The 18,529-nt window shown below is 35.1% G+C and overlaps 1 protein-coding gene across 4 annotated transcripts in view; it reads right to left on the bottom strand.

Moving 5' to 3' along the window:
• ARAP2 (ArfGAP with RhoGAP domain, ankyrin repeat and PH domain 2) overlaps positions 1 to 18,529 on the bottom strand; it is a 129,967-nt gene that overhangs the window by 66,645 nt on the left and 44,793 nt on the right. For all 4 annotated transcript variants that reach the window (XR_008732657.1, XM_055712889.1, XM_055712883.1 and 1 more), the window contains exons 10-14: positions 5,104 to 5,219; positions 3,765 to 3,964; positions 2,921 to 3,006; positions 2,056 to 2,238; positions 419 to 593 (exon numbers count right to left, since the gene is read on the bottom strand). Coding sequence is in view for 3 of the 4 variants with exons in the window: in XM_055712889.1 (XP_055568864.1) it covers positions 419 to 593; positions 2,056 to 2,238; positions 2,921 to 3,006; positions 3,765 to 3,964; positions 5,104 to 5,219 (760 nt within the window). In the remaining variant the exon portion in view is untranslated. The remainder of the gene's footprint in view (positions 1 to 418; positions 594 to 2,055; positions 2,239 to 2,920; positions 3,007 to 3,764; positions 3,965 to 5,103; positions 5,220 to 18,529) is intronic.

Here is an 18,529-nt window from a genome sequence, read left to right as displayed (position 1 = left end):
GGTCTGTGCGCAGTAGGGGTAGATATCAACTTAAATAATGTTTAAGAAAAAGCAAAGCCCCAGACAAATACTTCACATACATGTTAACTGCTAATAGCCGTTTTTTTCTGGTAGAAGCCTGATAATTTTGGCAGAGCAGGTGACATTTTTCTTTCGTGTTATAAATAAGGGTATGAGGTCTGTGGGTTACCACTGGCTTTTTTTAAGTCTTAAACTTGATGTCTGAGCAAAAAAAAAAAAAGTAACTTGTACACAATTATATACACTGCCTGCTGAAATACAATTAAGAACATCACAACTCCCCCTCTACTACACCACTGTTGTTCAACTTAATGCCAATTTTTCTTCTGAATTCCTTCCTTCCTTCCCCTTGGCTCAATAAAAATTAGAAGATGAAAACAAAGATAACGTATCCTACCTGAGAACTTATTATGGTACAGGAATTCCATTTGCAGTCTTTGTCCAGCTTTCTTGGCTAGTAAGTATGGAGTACTGTAAACGGGGTCTCCAGTGGCACACATAGCATCAGCCCCACTAAACAGCAACATCAGAGTTTCTAGCACATCTTGTTTGACTACAGCAGCACACAGGGCCTTATCACAGAGGGAAAATAAGAAGTCTGTCTGAATTAGAAAGTTATTGGCAACAAGTTTGTGTAATTTAGATGCAAATTCTTTCACCTCCAGTATAGCTCCCATGCATTTTCAAAGACCATAAACATTGAGAAGTAGTAGGAATCATGAAGTGTGATCTGAACCTAGAAATAAAAGTGGCAACAACAACAACAAAAAAAAAAAAAGCCCATCAACCAAGCCCCATAAGGTGTTGCTGCCACAAGTCTTATATGGGAAGGATAACGTGAACTAATGAAACTGGAGGGGAAACTTGTTATTTATGTGAAGAATTCCCAGTTTTCCTGCACACACCAAACTACTAAACAAAAAATCTTACTATTTCGGACCTCAAAAGTTCAACCAAAGGGACAAGATTTGATCCTTAAACTCCATTACTAGGAAACAAACTGAAACACATAGGCGTTTTTTCAAAACAATGGTCACAGTCAATAAGGCAGCTATTCTTTAGGGTATCTTCATACTTGATCATCCTTGAGTTTTAAAGATCTCACCACACACATCATAAAACATCAGTCCCTTTCATGTTTGTATACACAAAGACAGATGAACATAACTAACCTTGGGGTTTTTTTCTTTCAAAATGTTGGTCCAAACCCATAATACCAGAAGTAGCTAACACAATTACAGAAATCAATTCCATAAAAAATTCTATTATTAAATGCATATTTATTTAATTAATTAATGAGTTTTTCTGAAATTACAGCAGAAACCACTCAACTCAAAAAGAGTACTACTCTAAAATCCAGCTGCTCTAAGAAATATATAAGCATCTAGTAGGCACAAGATGACAGGGCAGACAGTTCAGTAAACATTCTAGAATTACTGGCAATGACCACCTTATTACATGGTAATTTCATGTCTCTGCAGAGAATCTGACCATTATGTCTGATATTTTTTCCCAGTAGTTAAATGAGTAATTGACAGGCACCCTTCCCCTCCTCCCCAACAAAAAACACAGACTTCAGAAAAATCAAACCTGTAAAACACAGGTTTTACTAATTTTCTGCTTTCACCATTGATAACACTAAATCATCTAATGTATTCGAGTGTTATATTTCAGACATATAAGATATCAAAATAAAGAAGTGAATTGGGAATTTGCATCTCTACAGCGTGCATTTGAAATGAACAAAAAAAAAAAAAAAGATCCACATGCATTAATAGCTCTGAAAGACATTATTACAGGCACCATACAGGTACCATAAACTTTTACAAACAAACAAAGTGGAAAAAATAGGAACTAAAAAAAAAAATCATGAAATTACTCCTGTAAAGGCTCCAAAACAACCCTTATTCAGCTCTGTGAGAACGTCACTCAGTATTCTGAATTTATTTCTCACCAGTTTAACACAATGAACAAATTGCACACATCCGATAGAATATAAAAGGTATGGCATGGGCTTACCCATTCTAGCATTACCTTATTCAACTGTTCCTTGGTTTTGTAGGGAAAAGGTACTTTCCTGAATTTTCCCTCTTTATATTTTTGTGTAATGAATGCTATCCTTTTTTCTGCAGGGGCATCCATATGCAGCTCTTCATCTGGAGGAAGATTTCCTGCCCAAAAACTGTTTGCTCTTTTATTTCCAATGATAATAAACAGCTGGATGAGGTACAAGAAAAAAATAAGCAAAATAGCACAAAGGATATGAAGCTAGCCCCTAAATAATTTTTTAGCTGCTAAAAGTTGAAAAAGGAAGTTATTAAAGAAAAGGAAATTGCCTGCGGGAGACAGAAGCCTCTCTCAGTCAGTGTCTATGGTCATCTATAAATGAAAAATAAAGTCTGTAGTCATCATTTACTATCAATATCAACTAAGCTTTACAAGACTAACCAGTTGTAATATTTCAATACATACTAGAAAATACCAATAAAAGATTAGAGAAGACTAGCATATGTTTTAAAGAAAACATTGGTGACTCGATCCTCTTTATCACCACCACTTTCTAACACCCCAAGCAACTAAACTGGTAGGCAGAAGTCTCCTTTCTTTTCTTCTTCCCAATATTGCCCCATCATGATTGCTCTGCAAAAGCATTTTATTTTTTTCCCCCCAAAAAATAGATGCTTTGAGAAATACAAAGGGAAATTGTACAGATATCAAAACCAATGAATGACACAAAGGTAGGTTATTCCTGGAAACATCAAGTTTACCACAACAGCAGCATGTTATTTAGCAGTTACATGCTCAGCTTTCCTGTGAACAGAGAAATAAATAGCTCCTATTCATACAGTAGTTTTCAAGATTGGAAAAAAAAAAAAAGAGTTTGAATATCACAATATACCTCAATAAGTTCATTGCTCCAAATGCTGGCATCCATTTTTAGACTCCGGACCTTTGAATCTCTTGGTCCTAAAGATCTGTGCTGTCCTGAAAATTCAAGAGTATTTTCATTTAACTAAAGCACTTAAACTGGGTTTCTCTTCTGCTGAGGTAGCAAAAAAAAAAATAGACGACAGATTTATTCTAACTGCTATTATTAAAAAAGACTGGGTTTTACAATTGAATATACAAGCACCAAACCCCCCAAAAATCAAAAGAAAAAAAGAAGTGAATTGCATTTGATAATAATGAATAAATAAAGTAGGCTGGCTGATGTAGCATACTTTTGGGAGGTTTTGTTTTGAAAGAAAGCCTGAAGTTATAAGCTATTTCCTTGAACCTACTGCTTAAGCACGTATTTAAATATAAAACATACCAGAATTAGATTTTTAGTAGTATCTGAAAGAGTTATCCCTATTGGCAGTAAAATATGCCCTGATGTAACAGAATTAATATCCCAAATTTATACACTGAAAATTGTTATCCTTTGGCATCCAGCCTTGCAAAAGCCAGCCATTTCCCAGGAAGTGCTAGTGTTTCTTAATTTCCACTCATCGTGAAGGATTATTCATCTGAGGGAAACCAACCACCTTACAGACCTGTCATTTAAGCATGAAAGTGCCTTAGAATAAGGATGACCTTGGTATTAAAGAAAAAAAAAATAAAATGTTATGTTCACTTTTTGTTTGTCAAAAATTTCACAAGGATGGTGCTGTAAAAGTGAAAAAAGCCAATTAAAGGACATACACAGGTATGCAAATATGACATTTTGTAGAACCCACACAGCCTGTCATTAATTACTCTACCTGCACACTTCTTACAAATGACAACACAGAGATTGATGGATGCCCAGTCAGGACCGGGAGCTTTACAGTCAGCACAGCTCCTGTTGGACTCATTGAACCAAATCTTCTCAGCTACTTCATAATCAGACAGAGTTTCTGCTATTGATTGCTGCAGTGTTTCAATCCAGTCTTGTTTCTCTCTTTCCGACTCTGCTGTAAAGCTGAAACAATTGACTTTTCCATGTTATTGATCTTTATTTTAAAGCCCAATTAAACATAGTCTGTAGTCTCTCTTATTTATTACATTTACACCAGATATCAGTCAAAAAAAATCTTCCTCTACACAGATATAAATACTAAGATGGAATGTATTATTTTGTATTTTTAGTCAGTGAAAACTCCGTTTCGGTGTTCAGTTTTCAATACAACCAATACTAGCATGAACTACATAGCTTTTATAACGTTCAAGTTACATTCCTAAGTTACTTTCAATCTTTTTACATTACCTCATACGAAACTTAAAGCCTGAATTTTAACAAAAGCATAGAATGACCTAAGGAAACACAGAGGCTTACTGAGGAGTAAAACGAAATTGCTATCTACAACAGCCAAAAATGCTTTTCATTTAAATAGATCTTTTCGAAAAATCTAAGTAATAATAAGCAAACATCAACTTGGTGATATATGGCTTAGAGAAAGTCAAAGAACCAGCTATCAACTAGCCACAGATTCAAATCACTGATCAAGGCTAATTTACCTACTACTCTAGTCAACTGAGATTGATGGGAAATTCGTTGCTAACATTTAGCAAGCCCAGGAGAAAAAAGTGGTTTCTTCTTTGGCATTACTGAGATTAAATTTAAGAAACTCTACAACACTTAAAAGTCTTTTATTTTTATTTTCTTAAAAATCATTACAAGTCATAGCATCAGCCAAAGTGAAACTTTCTACTGATTTCAATAGAGAATTTCTACAAGGGATGGCATATTAGTGATTCTTTTCTTTTCAAATAAAATGCTTAATATTAAATAGATGCAGCATTATTTCACTCCTGCATTTCATTATTCTTTAAAATGGAGTCAAGTTGTTAAAGTGACTTTTTTTTTTCTGCCTTTGCACAGAATGAACAAACAAGGCTACATAAAAATATGAATCTGTGGGCATAGGATATCTAGTCAGGAAGGTAACAGATGAAGCACACAGCTAAACAAAGGGAAGAAAATCCTTTTCATAGATAAAATGCTGAGCATTCTTAATAAAAACACTACCTTTCCATCCAAACTAGATAAGTCACTGTAAAAGTATTTCTTCAGTGCATTAGTTATTTGCATTTTTTTAATGTAAATGTTAAAGTTCTTACCTAAAGGTTTTATAAGGAGTAATTATTTCAAAAGATTGCTTTGCAGTCCGATCCACTTGTTTTACATTTGCCACGTTCATAGGGATTAAAGTGATACCAAATCCTGTCTTAAAATCCTAGGGGAAAAGCAAGAAAAGTTCAGGATTTTATCATTCAAAAATCAAACATGCATAGAAAATTAAATCAGCATGGTCCAAAAATCCAAGGTCAGTAATACACATTTTGGCTACAACATGCAAGCTCCTCCTAATCCATTAATAGATAAATAAACCTGTACTAACTTTTGCCCAAAAACTATGCTTCTAATTGCTAGAATGACCTTATTTGATTGGTAGGAGAAAAAAAAATGCACACTCTAACTATTAATAAAAGAAAAAAACAGATTGCTTCAGAAATGTGTATCCAAAACACTACAGAGGTATCTGGCTTAAAACATGTTTTAGTTATTAAATGATGTTTATACATCTAAATCCTTCCAATTGGCAGCAGTTTTGCCTGCCTTCAGACAGACTGTTTTAACAAAATGAAATATGTATACAATTCTTCCTTAAACCTATGGTTGTTCATGATTCTCATGATAGAAATATACTAAATTTTTGTTTCTGTTAACAGCAGTATCTTAAATCAAACGAGCAAAATAAAAACAAGAAAAAAACTATAACTTTCTGGAATTAAATGGTTTGCCCATCTGAGATATAAACTGGATGCATGTTTCATTTGTTGGTTTTAATTATTTCAAATAGTTTTCCTTAAGAAGTCTTGATTTTTAAAGGACAGGTAATGAGACTATACTTCTACATGAACAAGAGTGCAACGCATTGTTTATTAAATAAAAGCTGAATGACTGCCAGAAGCCATGGTATATAGGAGTTCAATATACTCTTCAATCCAGAAGAGTTTACTGAAGGTAAATGATGAGTAATGAAGATGGCTGAAATAATAACTACCATATTGAGCCAGATCAAAAGTTCACCTAGTACAGTAGCTTCGCTTTAAGCATTTGCTACTGGCAACTGTCATAAAAAGAATGTACATAAGAAAAGGTACATTCTCATCTTCGCAAATAAGCTTCCAGCAATCCATGGACTTCCAGCACAGAAGGTCCCTGAACAGCTGCAACAAAGCCTTCATATTTACTCATTGACAGCCACATCCTCAAGGAATTTAAACAAATTCATGCTTTGAGGCCTCTGCAGCATCCTACTTCACACAGTTCCGAAATACTACGTGCAAAAAAAGCAGTTAATTTTGTGGATGTACGTTGGGGTTCTTTTTGCCTGATAACTGAGAATTTCATTACATGATGTTAGAGAAAAACAATAATTAAACTGCACTCATCTACCTATTCCATACTGTTCCTTCTTGAAATTGTCTATCTGATATTCTCTTCAGTTCTCTTCCTTTTTATGCCTTCAAACAGCTAACTGCACCCAATTTCCTTAAAGCAAAAAGGGAGCAGGCTGCATGGAAGCACCCTGCAGGCCAAAGAGCGCACACATTTATGTCCGTGAAGAGAGACACAAACTTCATTGCACTGAACTTAACAATGCAGAACTAAGAAAGCACTCTAGAAATTAAATGCATCAAATTGAAAGTCTTTACCTTTAGCTAGAGCACCAACCCTCCAAAATTTGCACACATACCTAGCGTATGAACAATCTCACTGATGAGATAGTAACTATTCTGTTTTAAATTCAGCAAGTGCATAAGAACTTACAGTACTGAATTTCAGTGTAAAGAATGTCAGAAAGGTCAAGAAATTAGAAGTGAGGAATATACTGTTCAGAACTGAAAATGGTGGCAAATTAACCAATTTCATTGGTACATTAAAGTTATTTCCATAATAGTCCAAACCAACTCTGTGGTAACTGTACAACACTTGGCATAAAACAAGTTTTGTGAGCGACAGGTACACTGGAATCTAATTTTAAAGGTTCAGAATTACATGCTTTCAGGAGTGCAGTCTTGTTCTCTCCTTCAGAAACAGAAGTGGAAATTGGTACAGGGAAGAAAGAAATGCTCCACTTCGAAAGATAAATTCATTCACTTTGAGTGCACAAAAGGACAATAGGGCCATTCAAGCACTACACAAAATGTACTGAGAGCAAGACCAAGCAGTATCTTTTCAGAATAAGAATCATCTTGGTTCTACAGAGTGAAAGCTCATTGTTTCAGGTAGATTAAACTGTGTTAGACTTTCTGACAAACAAAGAAAAGTTTACAACTCAAAAATGCACAGAGAAGACAGAGTTGGTTGGGTTTGGTTTGTTGTTTGTTTTTTTTTTAAATATAGATGTGTCTTAAATGTCAACATTTATACTGTCTTCACAAATTTGAAGAAAAGTTGAAAAATGGGTTGACAATAAGACCTTTTTAAAACAAACCAATTCTTTACAGACTTAATAAAAAGTATTCACTAAACAGTACAGTTAACTGAAGGCTAAAAATACTAGTAGTGGAAAGTAGTTAACTGTAAGATGAGAACAGGCTTTTGGTAAGCTGCTGTTCCTTCCTGAAGGAGGAATGATTACAATGTGTGAGCCCTGCTGTCATTACCACCCCTGTCTGAAAAAGACATAGCCTATGAAAACCTGTCATCTGTATATAAACTGTGAAATCATATAACATTTTTTTTAAACACACCTTTAATGTGTATCTATAAAGTGCTATTACTGTACAAAATTGCTTTCTCTGTTATATATTATCTTTTCATAGGCAAAAGCTACCCTGAGACAGGCTTTACTAACCTTTCTTCGATTTTATTCTGGATGAAATTCAAGGAGCTTCAAAATTAGTCTCATACCTTTCCTAATACATTACCACTGTTTTACAGACAGAAATAAACACCAAGGTTAAGGAAAACTTAAGTACATGTATGAATAAAGGATTCTGATTTCTTTTTATCTTTTGACCTACTATATTATGTTTCCAATCATGCAGCTACATCTAAACAAGTCTAATTTTCAGAGTTGCTGAACACATAACTTTTGCTATATCGTCTTAAAAAGACTGGCCTAGGCATCTTTCTCTATGGAATACTTAAAAATAATCAGAGGATTAATCTTGTGGCACTCAGTTAATGAACACACCTTTGCTACAAAACTACTCTCCTTCTCCCTGGAAAATGTAATCATTTTTCTTTCTTATTTTCTCCCCGTCCACTCAGTTTTGCACTAGTAACAGATGGGATAGCATTCTTGTTGGTTTAGTCAAACCAAATTTATCTGAACACAGGAGTTCTAGAACTGCTGCTTGTGTTCCTCAACTTTCACTGTTTTAGCAGTTATAATAGTGTCTTCAGATGTGCTGTGTAATATTATTTCCACAGTATACAAAGTTGATAAAAAAAAAAACCAACCACCCACAATTATAAGTTTACCCTTACCCCTCATAAAAATTCTGGGAAATAAATTCCAAGTTTTATTTTAAAGGTTAACTAACTGTTTCACATTAGAAAAATCAGTCTGTAATTTTCCTCTTAGTTTCTTCCTGGAGGAATGTGGGGATAACAGCAACAGCAATTAAAAAGGAAAATTGCTGCCATGATTTCAAGAGAATATATTTCTACATACACATACATGTGTAAGTATATATTTGTGGTATATTTTGAAGTACAGAAAGTACAGAACTGTGAAATACAGAAATAGTACTGGTGTATGCTGGAAGAATAGTGTTTTTGGAAATTGCTGCATCAGCTGAGCATTCTTACCACATATCAGTTTCTTTCCTGTGAATTAAGAGATCATGATCCCTTTGCTTTTCTGTCCTTAGCTATCAGATCCTGAGGTCATGCAGTATTTAAGGGTGTGCATGCACACACACACATATAACAATGCTCCAATAATAGTAAGAGGAACAAGCTAATACAACAAGAATATACTAACATACACACATACATATACACACACAGATATGTATGTATATGTATGTGTGTTTATATATACACACATACTTTTTTTTTTTTACCATTCATCTTTCCTTACATCCTACCACTAATTTACAAAAGATCCATCCATATTTATGACACTACTCTTGTCCTACTGCCCATACACAGAAGGTACTTGACCCTAAATCACAGTATCTCTGATCAGAGTTCCAAAATACTACCTTACCTGTCTCCTTGAATTTACCTTTGCTACTTGCAATAGCTGTTTAGGTTTACTTTGGGGACACTACCACAACAGTTTGTGACAATTATACTAAGACTTATTTCTGAGAGATCTGAGAATTCCCTTAACAATTTAACATGATTTAGACTTTTCCATCATTCTAGCCCCATGGTATTTGATTCCCTTCAAACAACCAAATAATTCCTGGGAGATTAAAAGCCAGTAACCAGAATCCTTCAGATAAAGCGATCATAGTTTCTCTTCTTTCCAACTTAATTGGAGGTATATACTTCAGCTTTTCCAGCTATTTATTAAAGAAGGCTAATTTCTGCAACAGAAAGGTGGGAAAAATTTGTTTCCGTGTTAATGAAAAATTAAGACATATTTATTTATTAGAGTTTGAGAAACAGTGACTAGTAATGCGGAAAGTGCTTTGATGATACTAATTCTCCAAAAGTTCAGATTGATTTCCTCTCCTTTTAAACTATACTTAGGCTTAGCCTCCCCAGTCACCTTTCATCATGATTTTCAAATCTTTAGAGACTTACATCCCTCATCACAGCCTAAAATCTTGTAATACAGATTTTAGGTGATAGTTACATATCACAGATTGGAATAAAAACTGCCACAAGTTGAAGACATATATACTCTCTCTTACAGTCTTCCTAATGAGATCTCAAAATGAAACTGTAGTGAAGCATATAGTACATGATCACACACACACACAAAATGATGTTAAAAGAACACGGAGTTTGCCAACTCAAGCACGGATGAGTAAAGAGATGCTAGAATTCAAATTTTCTGTGCATGGTAAATCTGTACCTTCGTGCTCATCTGTTATATGTGAGGTAGTTACATCATCAATTTTAGGTTCTTTACTTAGGTAAGCAAAACTCCTACATTCTATAATAGAACCACTTGAAAATGATTCAGGCTATTATTGCAAAACATTTTATAATGACAACCTGATATCCATAAATTTGGAGGTTAAAAAGAAGGAAGAGAGCAAACTAGTCAGTGCCATGCAGTAGGCTTGTTTGTAGTGGAGTGTATTGGTTATACTACTGGAGCACATCCCACTCCACATCCCTATATTATAAGAAGATCTAGTACATGTACTTTGAGATGGCTCTATCATGAAAGCCAATACATAAAAAGTGGGGACAACCAAAAGATTTGTTTCAAAACCGCATTCCTGACCAACACTCTAAGGTAGTTACAACCTTAGATGTTACTTTTCATGTAAATTACAAATCTCTCTATTCACTTACTACAGAAGTAATTCAGCATCCTCACTTCAGCAGCTATGTCTGTGTATTTTGCAGTATCAATACAATTTTAAATCACTTGATTATGCACCATTAGGCCCATGCCTTGTTTGTTGTATGGAATGGATCTAGAACACATGAAGATGAAAGCCCCCTTCCTGTATAGGCTGCAAAATACAAAATAAAAATAAATTTAAAAAAAGGAGGATCACATAATTAAAGTGACCGAATACTATTCTGGAGAGTTAGCTCTTATCTTTGCCTTTGCCAGTTTCTACTCAGTGGAAATCAAAAGCCTTACCATACAGTCATTTCACTGTACCTGTTTCATTCCCTGCCTTTCTGCTCTAGGGTTTGATTTGCAGAACTGCTGAGCAGCTGGAATTTAAGTCAAGACCTATGAAAGCAGTATTTTGAGCAGGTATAGTTTGACAAAAAAATATTTCTTCCCAACCACCCTCCTAAAAGAGAGAGAAAACAGAGAATGGAAAATATATAGATATTTGAATAATTCATTTTGTTTCTCAGAACTGTGTGGTCATATGAGAGAATCGTGCTCCTTTACCTAACAGGAGCTGATGAAAAATAATCCCTGTTCCTCAAATAGCCACATACAGCAACTGCTGACCATTTCCTCACAGAACGTTCCTCTAATGGTGAAGGATTCATTCTGTAAAGCACTTTTCAACAGTGTATAATAATAAAAGGCACAGGTTACTCGGTGAAAAGAAATTAAAATTATCAGTTACCACATAAACAATGCACTGAATTAGGTAGTAATCCTGTGGAAGAAAATAGCACATTATAGCATCTACTGCACAATATTTAATTGTATGTTTTAATTGTGTGAAATTAAGTGTTTAGAAATAAGCCCAGTTTTCCCATTTTTAGTGTGGGTACACACATCTGTAATTGTGGTAACGTTATTTTGCACAGATCTTCTCTAGATTTTCACAAGTTTTTAGCTACGTTCTCCCAAAAACTGAAGTTTACATAATCACAGGAGCATCTGTCTCCCTACCTAACTCCAAGTAAGTTTTCACTCTAGATAGATGCTTGGCTTCAGTCAAATTCAACATAATAGCAGCCACTGAGTACTTCAGGTCTTAACAAGATTTAAGGAATGTAAGTCAGAGCAGAGGACACAGACTCTTAACCCCAACCCCCTCCTCTCCAGTCCCAGAAGGAAAGACTTTAGTGTATCATCACAGTAAACGAAGACAAGATGATACAATCTGGAAAGCAATGTTCAAAGACAATAGCTACAAACACATACATACATAAATTAAAAGCTTCAATTTCTTAGTCCTCAACAATGAAGCAAAAAGATGACAACAGAAAGGAGAAAAAAATCTTGCCATTACAAATAATTTGTATGTGTGCCATCTAGTGATGGTCCAATAACCTTTTTGTTATTTCTGAAACAATTTGCATGAGCTGTTAAATCACTGTAAGGAAATTCTACATAAAGCTGTACTTTTTAAACACAAAGCAGTTTAAAGCTATTACTGGAAAGCAGAGTTCAAGACTTAAAGGTACCATAGTAATTTGCATTGCTGCTGTAGAAAAATACTGAAAGGACTGAATTCTTCAACTGTTCTACAACTCAGAGTTCAGCTGCAGCACAGAAAGTGTGACTCATGCCATACTCCATTCTGCCTGCACGTGCATTCTTTTTCTTGTCACTCAACATACTAGGAAAGCAGCAGTCTCACATCTGAAGCATGCAAGACAGAATCAAGCATCAAAAGCAAGGTGGTAACAATACATACAAAACCTGCCTTGTTATCTTCCCAAACACCCTGACGGATATCATGCAAGAGACAAAACTACTCTCTTTGTTGCCAACCCCCCAACATGAAAGACAAATGCAGACAAAGCTTCAATTTGAACAATTATGGTAACGCCCTTCCAGCAAGGCTCCTCTGCAGCATGGAGCTCGTTCCGAAATCAGCATCATATTAGCTAGCGAGGCTGCAGCAACTGCAGCCTGCCTGGACTATGATCTTCTGCTGCTTCATGAAACATCAAGAGATGACATAAAGATCGTGTAGCTAAACAAACATGTAAATAAAATTCAAAGCCTGTCATGAGCAAGTACAGCTTATATTCAAGGTTTTCACCTTTACTCTTATTCCAATAGCCATTTATAACATCGCCTTGTATTAAAACAGACAATTGTGTTCCTTAAGATACAAAACTTGTAATACATGGAAATTCATTCCGTTTCAGAGTTCATTTCTTGTTACTCACTTCACACATTTTTCAACCCAAAGGGATGCCATTTTAACATATGTGAAACCTATTATTACCTGGCCATGCCGCAATTTTCCTCACTTCTATTGTTTAACCCTTCCACCTGCCTGTGGTATTTTTTCCCCACTTAGCTGAAACAGGTATAGCCAACTACAGCCACCATTTAAAACTCACCAGTTTTAAACACTTCCCCTGTAATGAGCACCCAGAGCACCTGTTGATGATATAAGAACATTTTTAAACATAGATATTACTATTAAAATTTTAAGTAGCCACCTGGACTATTCCTTGGAAGTGCTTCACAACAGAGACTCTCTTGGAAGATTTATCAAAACTGTTCTCCGGACACTAGAAGGATCTGTGTATTTGAAAAGTACCATGTACAGTTACGGTTTTCTGAATTCACATCTTAGTCTAGACAAACTGCTAGCAAAGTGTTTGGACTCCTAGAGTAAGGACAGATTATGAGCATTTTTATGATATTTTACAATTTAGAATAGTGGTCATGCAAAATTGATTAACTACTTCATAGACCATTTTGTACAGTTGTCACTGGACAATAGAGAAAACTGGTATGATACCCGCACTGGCAAAGATCCCCTAATGAACCAAGAAAACCTCCAAATAATGGAGCTCCTGTTTTCCTCCAAATTTGCCTGTGAAGAAAAACAAAAAATGACATTGACGAGTAAAAAGTTTCATTGACCAAGCACAAAGCTTTTTACTTATTGTCTGCAAACAGGAAGGTGCTAAAACAATCAGTCCTCACTGTATATATAAAAACTTCTTATTTTATTTACTACCTCCTACTTTAGTAAAATAAAATTTAATTCTATGATATCATATTTCACAAGTAAAAAAATTTCATAATTTCTCTTTCAACAAGGATTAGCAAAAGTAACAATTTCTGATGGAGAAAGTTTTCCAAAGCTTTTTTTTTTTTTTTTTTAAACTCATGAAACTAACCTCCAAGTCATCTGCAAAATTCAAAATATTTACAAGGGACAATTAATTACCAAAAAAACCCAAAACCCAGGAACAAAAGAAAAAAGAAAAAAGTGGAATAAACAGGAAAAAATACTGTTTCAACACTTTTTAAAGTGCCATCCAAATAGAATTAACTATGATGGACATTTTCACATCTTAAAAAAAAAAAAGGGGGGGGGGGGGGCGCATCTATGGCTTTCCAAATACCCTATATTCCAAACATACCCCATTTTATCATAACTGGGTCACTACAGGATTTCCCTGTTGATGTCAATAAAACTAACAGTTTTGATTTGATGCTACCAAACTGAATGGCCCTTCTGAGATGATGCAGATTGCAGCAAAATACACACACACATAAAACCTTATTAGGAGTGTTTTAATTAATTATCAAAAGCTGTGCATTGTGCTAACAGTACTTTTTTCCAGCTAGGGTTTAGACACCTGCTGCTCACAAAAACATGAAAAGTTTCACTTTAACAAGTGACATTATGATCTTCAATTTTCAGAGGAATATTTAAGTTAAGGAAAGTACAGACCCACACAAAAGCTTTTGGCCAGATGGTATAAATTCTCTTGCATTTACGAAACACCCTCGCAGAAAGGAGGCATTAAACCCCATCAAATTTCAGACTTGTTTAAAATTTGAAATTCAGAAACTTTTTAACATCTAAACCAAATTAGCAAAATAAATTTTCTTCTTGTGAAAGACACAAATACATATTTAGTAGAAGAACTATATTTTGAGTGTGTACATGCATGCCCAATAACTTTGAAGAACATGCCTTAGACTCCATGGAAGTACAGGCATTTTCTAGAAACCAGTGTAAAGCAGCAACTTCCCACCAAACGCATAGAATCAGAAACCTAAAGAGGCTGAAGTATGATTAGTGAATTCTTCCCACTTCTGTCATATTTATTCTAAAACAGTGAAGGGACAGCAGCACAAACAGTTTTGCCGTACATTCTTCTGCACCTGGACCAAGAGAGGGCTGATATCACGACAACAGCAATGCTGCACAGTTGCTTTTGATAAGCAGGAATATTTCTTAACCCAGTCAGTCATTTCAGTATTTTCTCTCCCGGGAAGACATCCTCCTTACATTCAGATCAACCAAAAATAGAGTGGAGTGGGGTTTTTGGTTTGGGTTGGTTTGGGTTTTTTTTTTTGGTGGTGGTGGGTTTTTTTGGAGGGGCAGTGTTTTTGTTTTTAAAGAAAAATATTTTCTTCCGCTGGCTTCAGATTCACACATAATAATGTGTCTTTATGAGACAAAAAAAGATGAAAATAGCTGATGAATGCACAGAAAGTATTTTGATTTTTTATACAGCAAAAAGACTAATGGACATACACAGAGCTACTGCTTAGCAGCTATTCATTTTCATATTTGCCTATAGGCTTTATGTCATGAAGGTAGTGATTCCACATAAAGAAAACATTGTTAGTATTAAAGTAAAGTAAATATGTAAAAGAAAGTTTCACAAATCAATGCCCTTCACAAATAACCAATCTATTTTTCCCTACTTAAATAATGAAATGGTTAGAATATTAAATGCTTAGTTTACTGAACTAGTAAATCCATCATAAATACATTTTATTATGAGTTCATATAAAGGCCATTGCTATTAGTTTTTAGTGGGTTGTGGGTTTTTTAGCTTTGATTTAACAGTTAAAGCTAAGAAGGGCAACCATCACAGCTACACAATTTAACCAAAGGCATTCACAACTCAAAGAATGACCCCATACAATTACAGAGAAGCTATTCAAGTATTTTTGTGATAGTCAAAAATAAAACAAGGTAATCCAGCTCTAAAACATCTACACTATGCTCATGTTTCAGCATTGGGTCTAGAATTAGTATAGCCTTACTGAATCTAAATACCTTTGTCTTAATTAACACAACAGTCTTTATAATTTTTTATTAATATCAGTCTGCCAAAACTCAAAATTATGAGCTAGAAACACCTTATACAACAATCAAGTAAATTCAAGCTTACAATGAAATTATTTTCTGCTAATGAGAAGCAAAGGCTAACATCCAACAGAAGACTATGAACTGTTTGCATAAATACAGAGCAACAATACTCTAAAGAAAATACTATGACAAATTGAAAGTAAAAAAAAAAAATAAAAAATCCCCAATCCTAAAAAGAACAACAAAAAAACCCCACAACATACTCCTTTCAAATAACCTTAATACTCTGTTACTAACTAAAGAACTAGTTGGTAGAAAGAACACTCAAATTTACATGATCATTAACAAATTATCTCCGCTTACGTTTCTACATTTATCTTTTGTTTGTTTGACTGAGCTACCCATTGTCACAAAACAAACAATACAGGAAGGTCTGGTAGGACCCAGAATAAGCTACAGAAACGTGGCTCCCTTGTAAAGTAATGATTCCACCTGTCTGCTGTATTCTTTTCACTTCTCAGGTTTCACTCCTATCTATCTCCTTATACAAGGAAGAAATAAATCTTTCCCATCTGAATTTAACAAAAGACTAAAAAAGCAAAACTTGCCAACAGCAATATTAACTGTTTCACAGCACATTCTTGGAGTGAGCAACAGGCTTTGATCGCTACTGAAACTGTTATTCTAAAACCATTAATAAACTCTAATGTAGCAAATAGAGGCTTCACTGACATTTTGCAAGTTTACAAATTTGTTTCCTCAATGTTCTGTTAGAACAGCCTTCAAAAATCACACAACAATAAAAAATAAAAATTATTTTGAAACATATACATACTACTACATTCAGATCAGAGGTTAGTAAAGAACAGCACCTACAGTGGCAACGTGTACATGGAAAGTGATGAATATATATATATATATATGAAGCACTGACTCACATGCTCATTTAACAGCAACATCCTGACCTAGACACCAGCAAACTGAACCTGCTTCATGTCACGGTAAAGCACAGCTATGAAAAACCTGTTCTGGCTCATAACTGAAGGTATGCAGGTGCATCTCACTACAGAGAAATTGCATCAAAACTGCAAAGGCTTAATCAAGGTAACACTGTAAAAGAGAATCTTACAAACAGTAAATTAGAACTAGAATTATAAAATTGCTCAATTTCAGGATATTCAGAAAGCCAGCAGCAGCATTTTGTACCAATTGTGGGTGGGAAGGCTTGTAACATGCTACAATGATTTTTGAGAATTGAAAATCCTCAAAAAAATCCTATATTTGCAAGAATGGGCAGCTGCAATCTGCAAACACATGGAAGTTAGAAGAAGGTATATTAACCCACCACGGCCATGCCATTTAAGCAACTAGGATGAACAAGAATTCGGGAATGAAACAAAATACTGGACTAAAATGAAAAACAGGCAACTCTCATATTAATGGCAAAGCTCCAACTGACATTCACAGAGCTGGAGATTAACCCCAGGTATTTATGTTTAGACCCTACAAGCAACAGCTTTCCTAAACTGTCCTGTATATACTGCAAATGCATCTTTAACTTTTCCATTTAGAAGGACAAACAGCTAGAACAAAATCTGCACATGCCTCTTAAGGTTAATTTTAAAATACATCTGTAAGTAGCATAGGAGAATGAAATATAGCTCTGCAGATGAAAGAGCCACACAATTAGAAGACCTGAACAGTCAGCACCACAGAATCATGCAGAACTGTGATGAGATAACATCCTCTACTTTTGTACCTACAGTGCACTCTATTAACCTTTATTTTTATTTCTCCCTGTAAAATTCCAGTACAACTTCACCTGCATATATTAAGAGATATGTTTCTGATATTCCATAGCTCATCAGTGACAGAAGTAAGAAAAAGATAGAGCCTTCAAAACAGAGCTTTATGTAGATGCAACCCTTTTATTTCTGCATTAACATATATTGCTGAGAAAACTAATTAAGACATACAACTTTCACATCTAAAATTGTACAGATTTACCATAAGCAAGTCCAAGTACCCAAGATCATCCTCAAATCAGGCTTCTAAGTTTTACCAACTGCACATTGCCATTAAATAAAATGGAAAAGACAAACCTAATTATATATCATCCTTTTTTAGCTGTAGAAAGAAAGTGAGAAACCTGTAAATACCTAACCCACAGGAACATTACAGAGCACACAGAAAACACACAAACAGCTTATGGGTCTATGCATATTTTATGCAAATTATTTCTTTCTTGATAAATCACACAAAACCAGAAGGCACCTCTTCTGGGTGGTTTGTTTTAAAGGAATTAAAACAATAGATGCTAGAACCGCCCTCACTTCTTTGTGAAAAAAAGAACTGCAAGGTGAAACAAACCAACCTGGAAGTCAGAATCCATCTCCCACCTGTGTATCAGTAATGACCAGTCAGCACTGTCTCCTCTTATGGCTACTCAGAACTAATGAATTTTGCCTTGATCAGTTCTTCAACTTTTGTTATGACCCCCATCTCCTGCCTCATCAGTTTCCTTGCAGCCCAGTAAATTGGCAGCTGCTCAGTTCCTTCAGGGGAGAGAAACGACAGTCAATTGTAATAATGGGCTGCAATTACTCCTGTGTTGCAGGAACCGAGCTGCTGTTGCTGACTGCTGTCATTTTATCTGCCTTTGAACTTCTTTATGACCCCATGGCAAGGAATTACAGCCCTTGGCTGGAAAAAACATCACACCTCTCATCAGCACACAATGTCCTGCGGAGCCTCTCAAACAAGTGCCAGATGGGCTGATTGTGGAACAGGAAGCAGTATACAAAGCCACATTAATTATACCAATGAAGCCACTCTGCTCCAAGACCTTTTCCAAACCACACTCATGTATCTCTAACACAGCTCTGCATAC

This window comes from Falco cherrug, chromosome 1 (assembly GCF_023634085.1).
Source record: "Falco cherrug isolate bFalChe1 chromosome 1, bFalChe1.pri, whole genome shotgun sequence".
NCBI classification, from domain to species: domain Eukaryota; kingdom Metazoa; phylum Chordata; class Aves; order Falconiformes; family Falconidae; genus Falco; species Falco cherrug.
The sequence above is the reverse complement of the archived record's forward strand: the minus strand, read 5'-3'. Positions and strand labels throughout refer to the sequence as shown.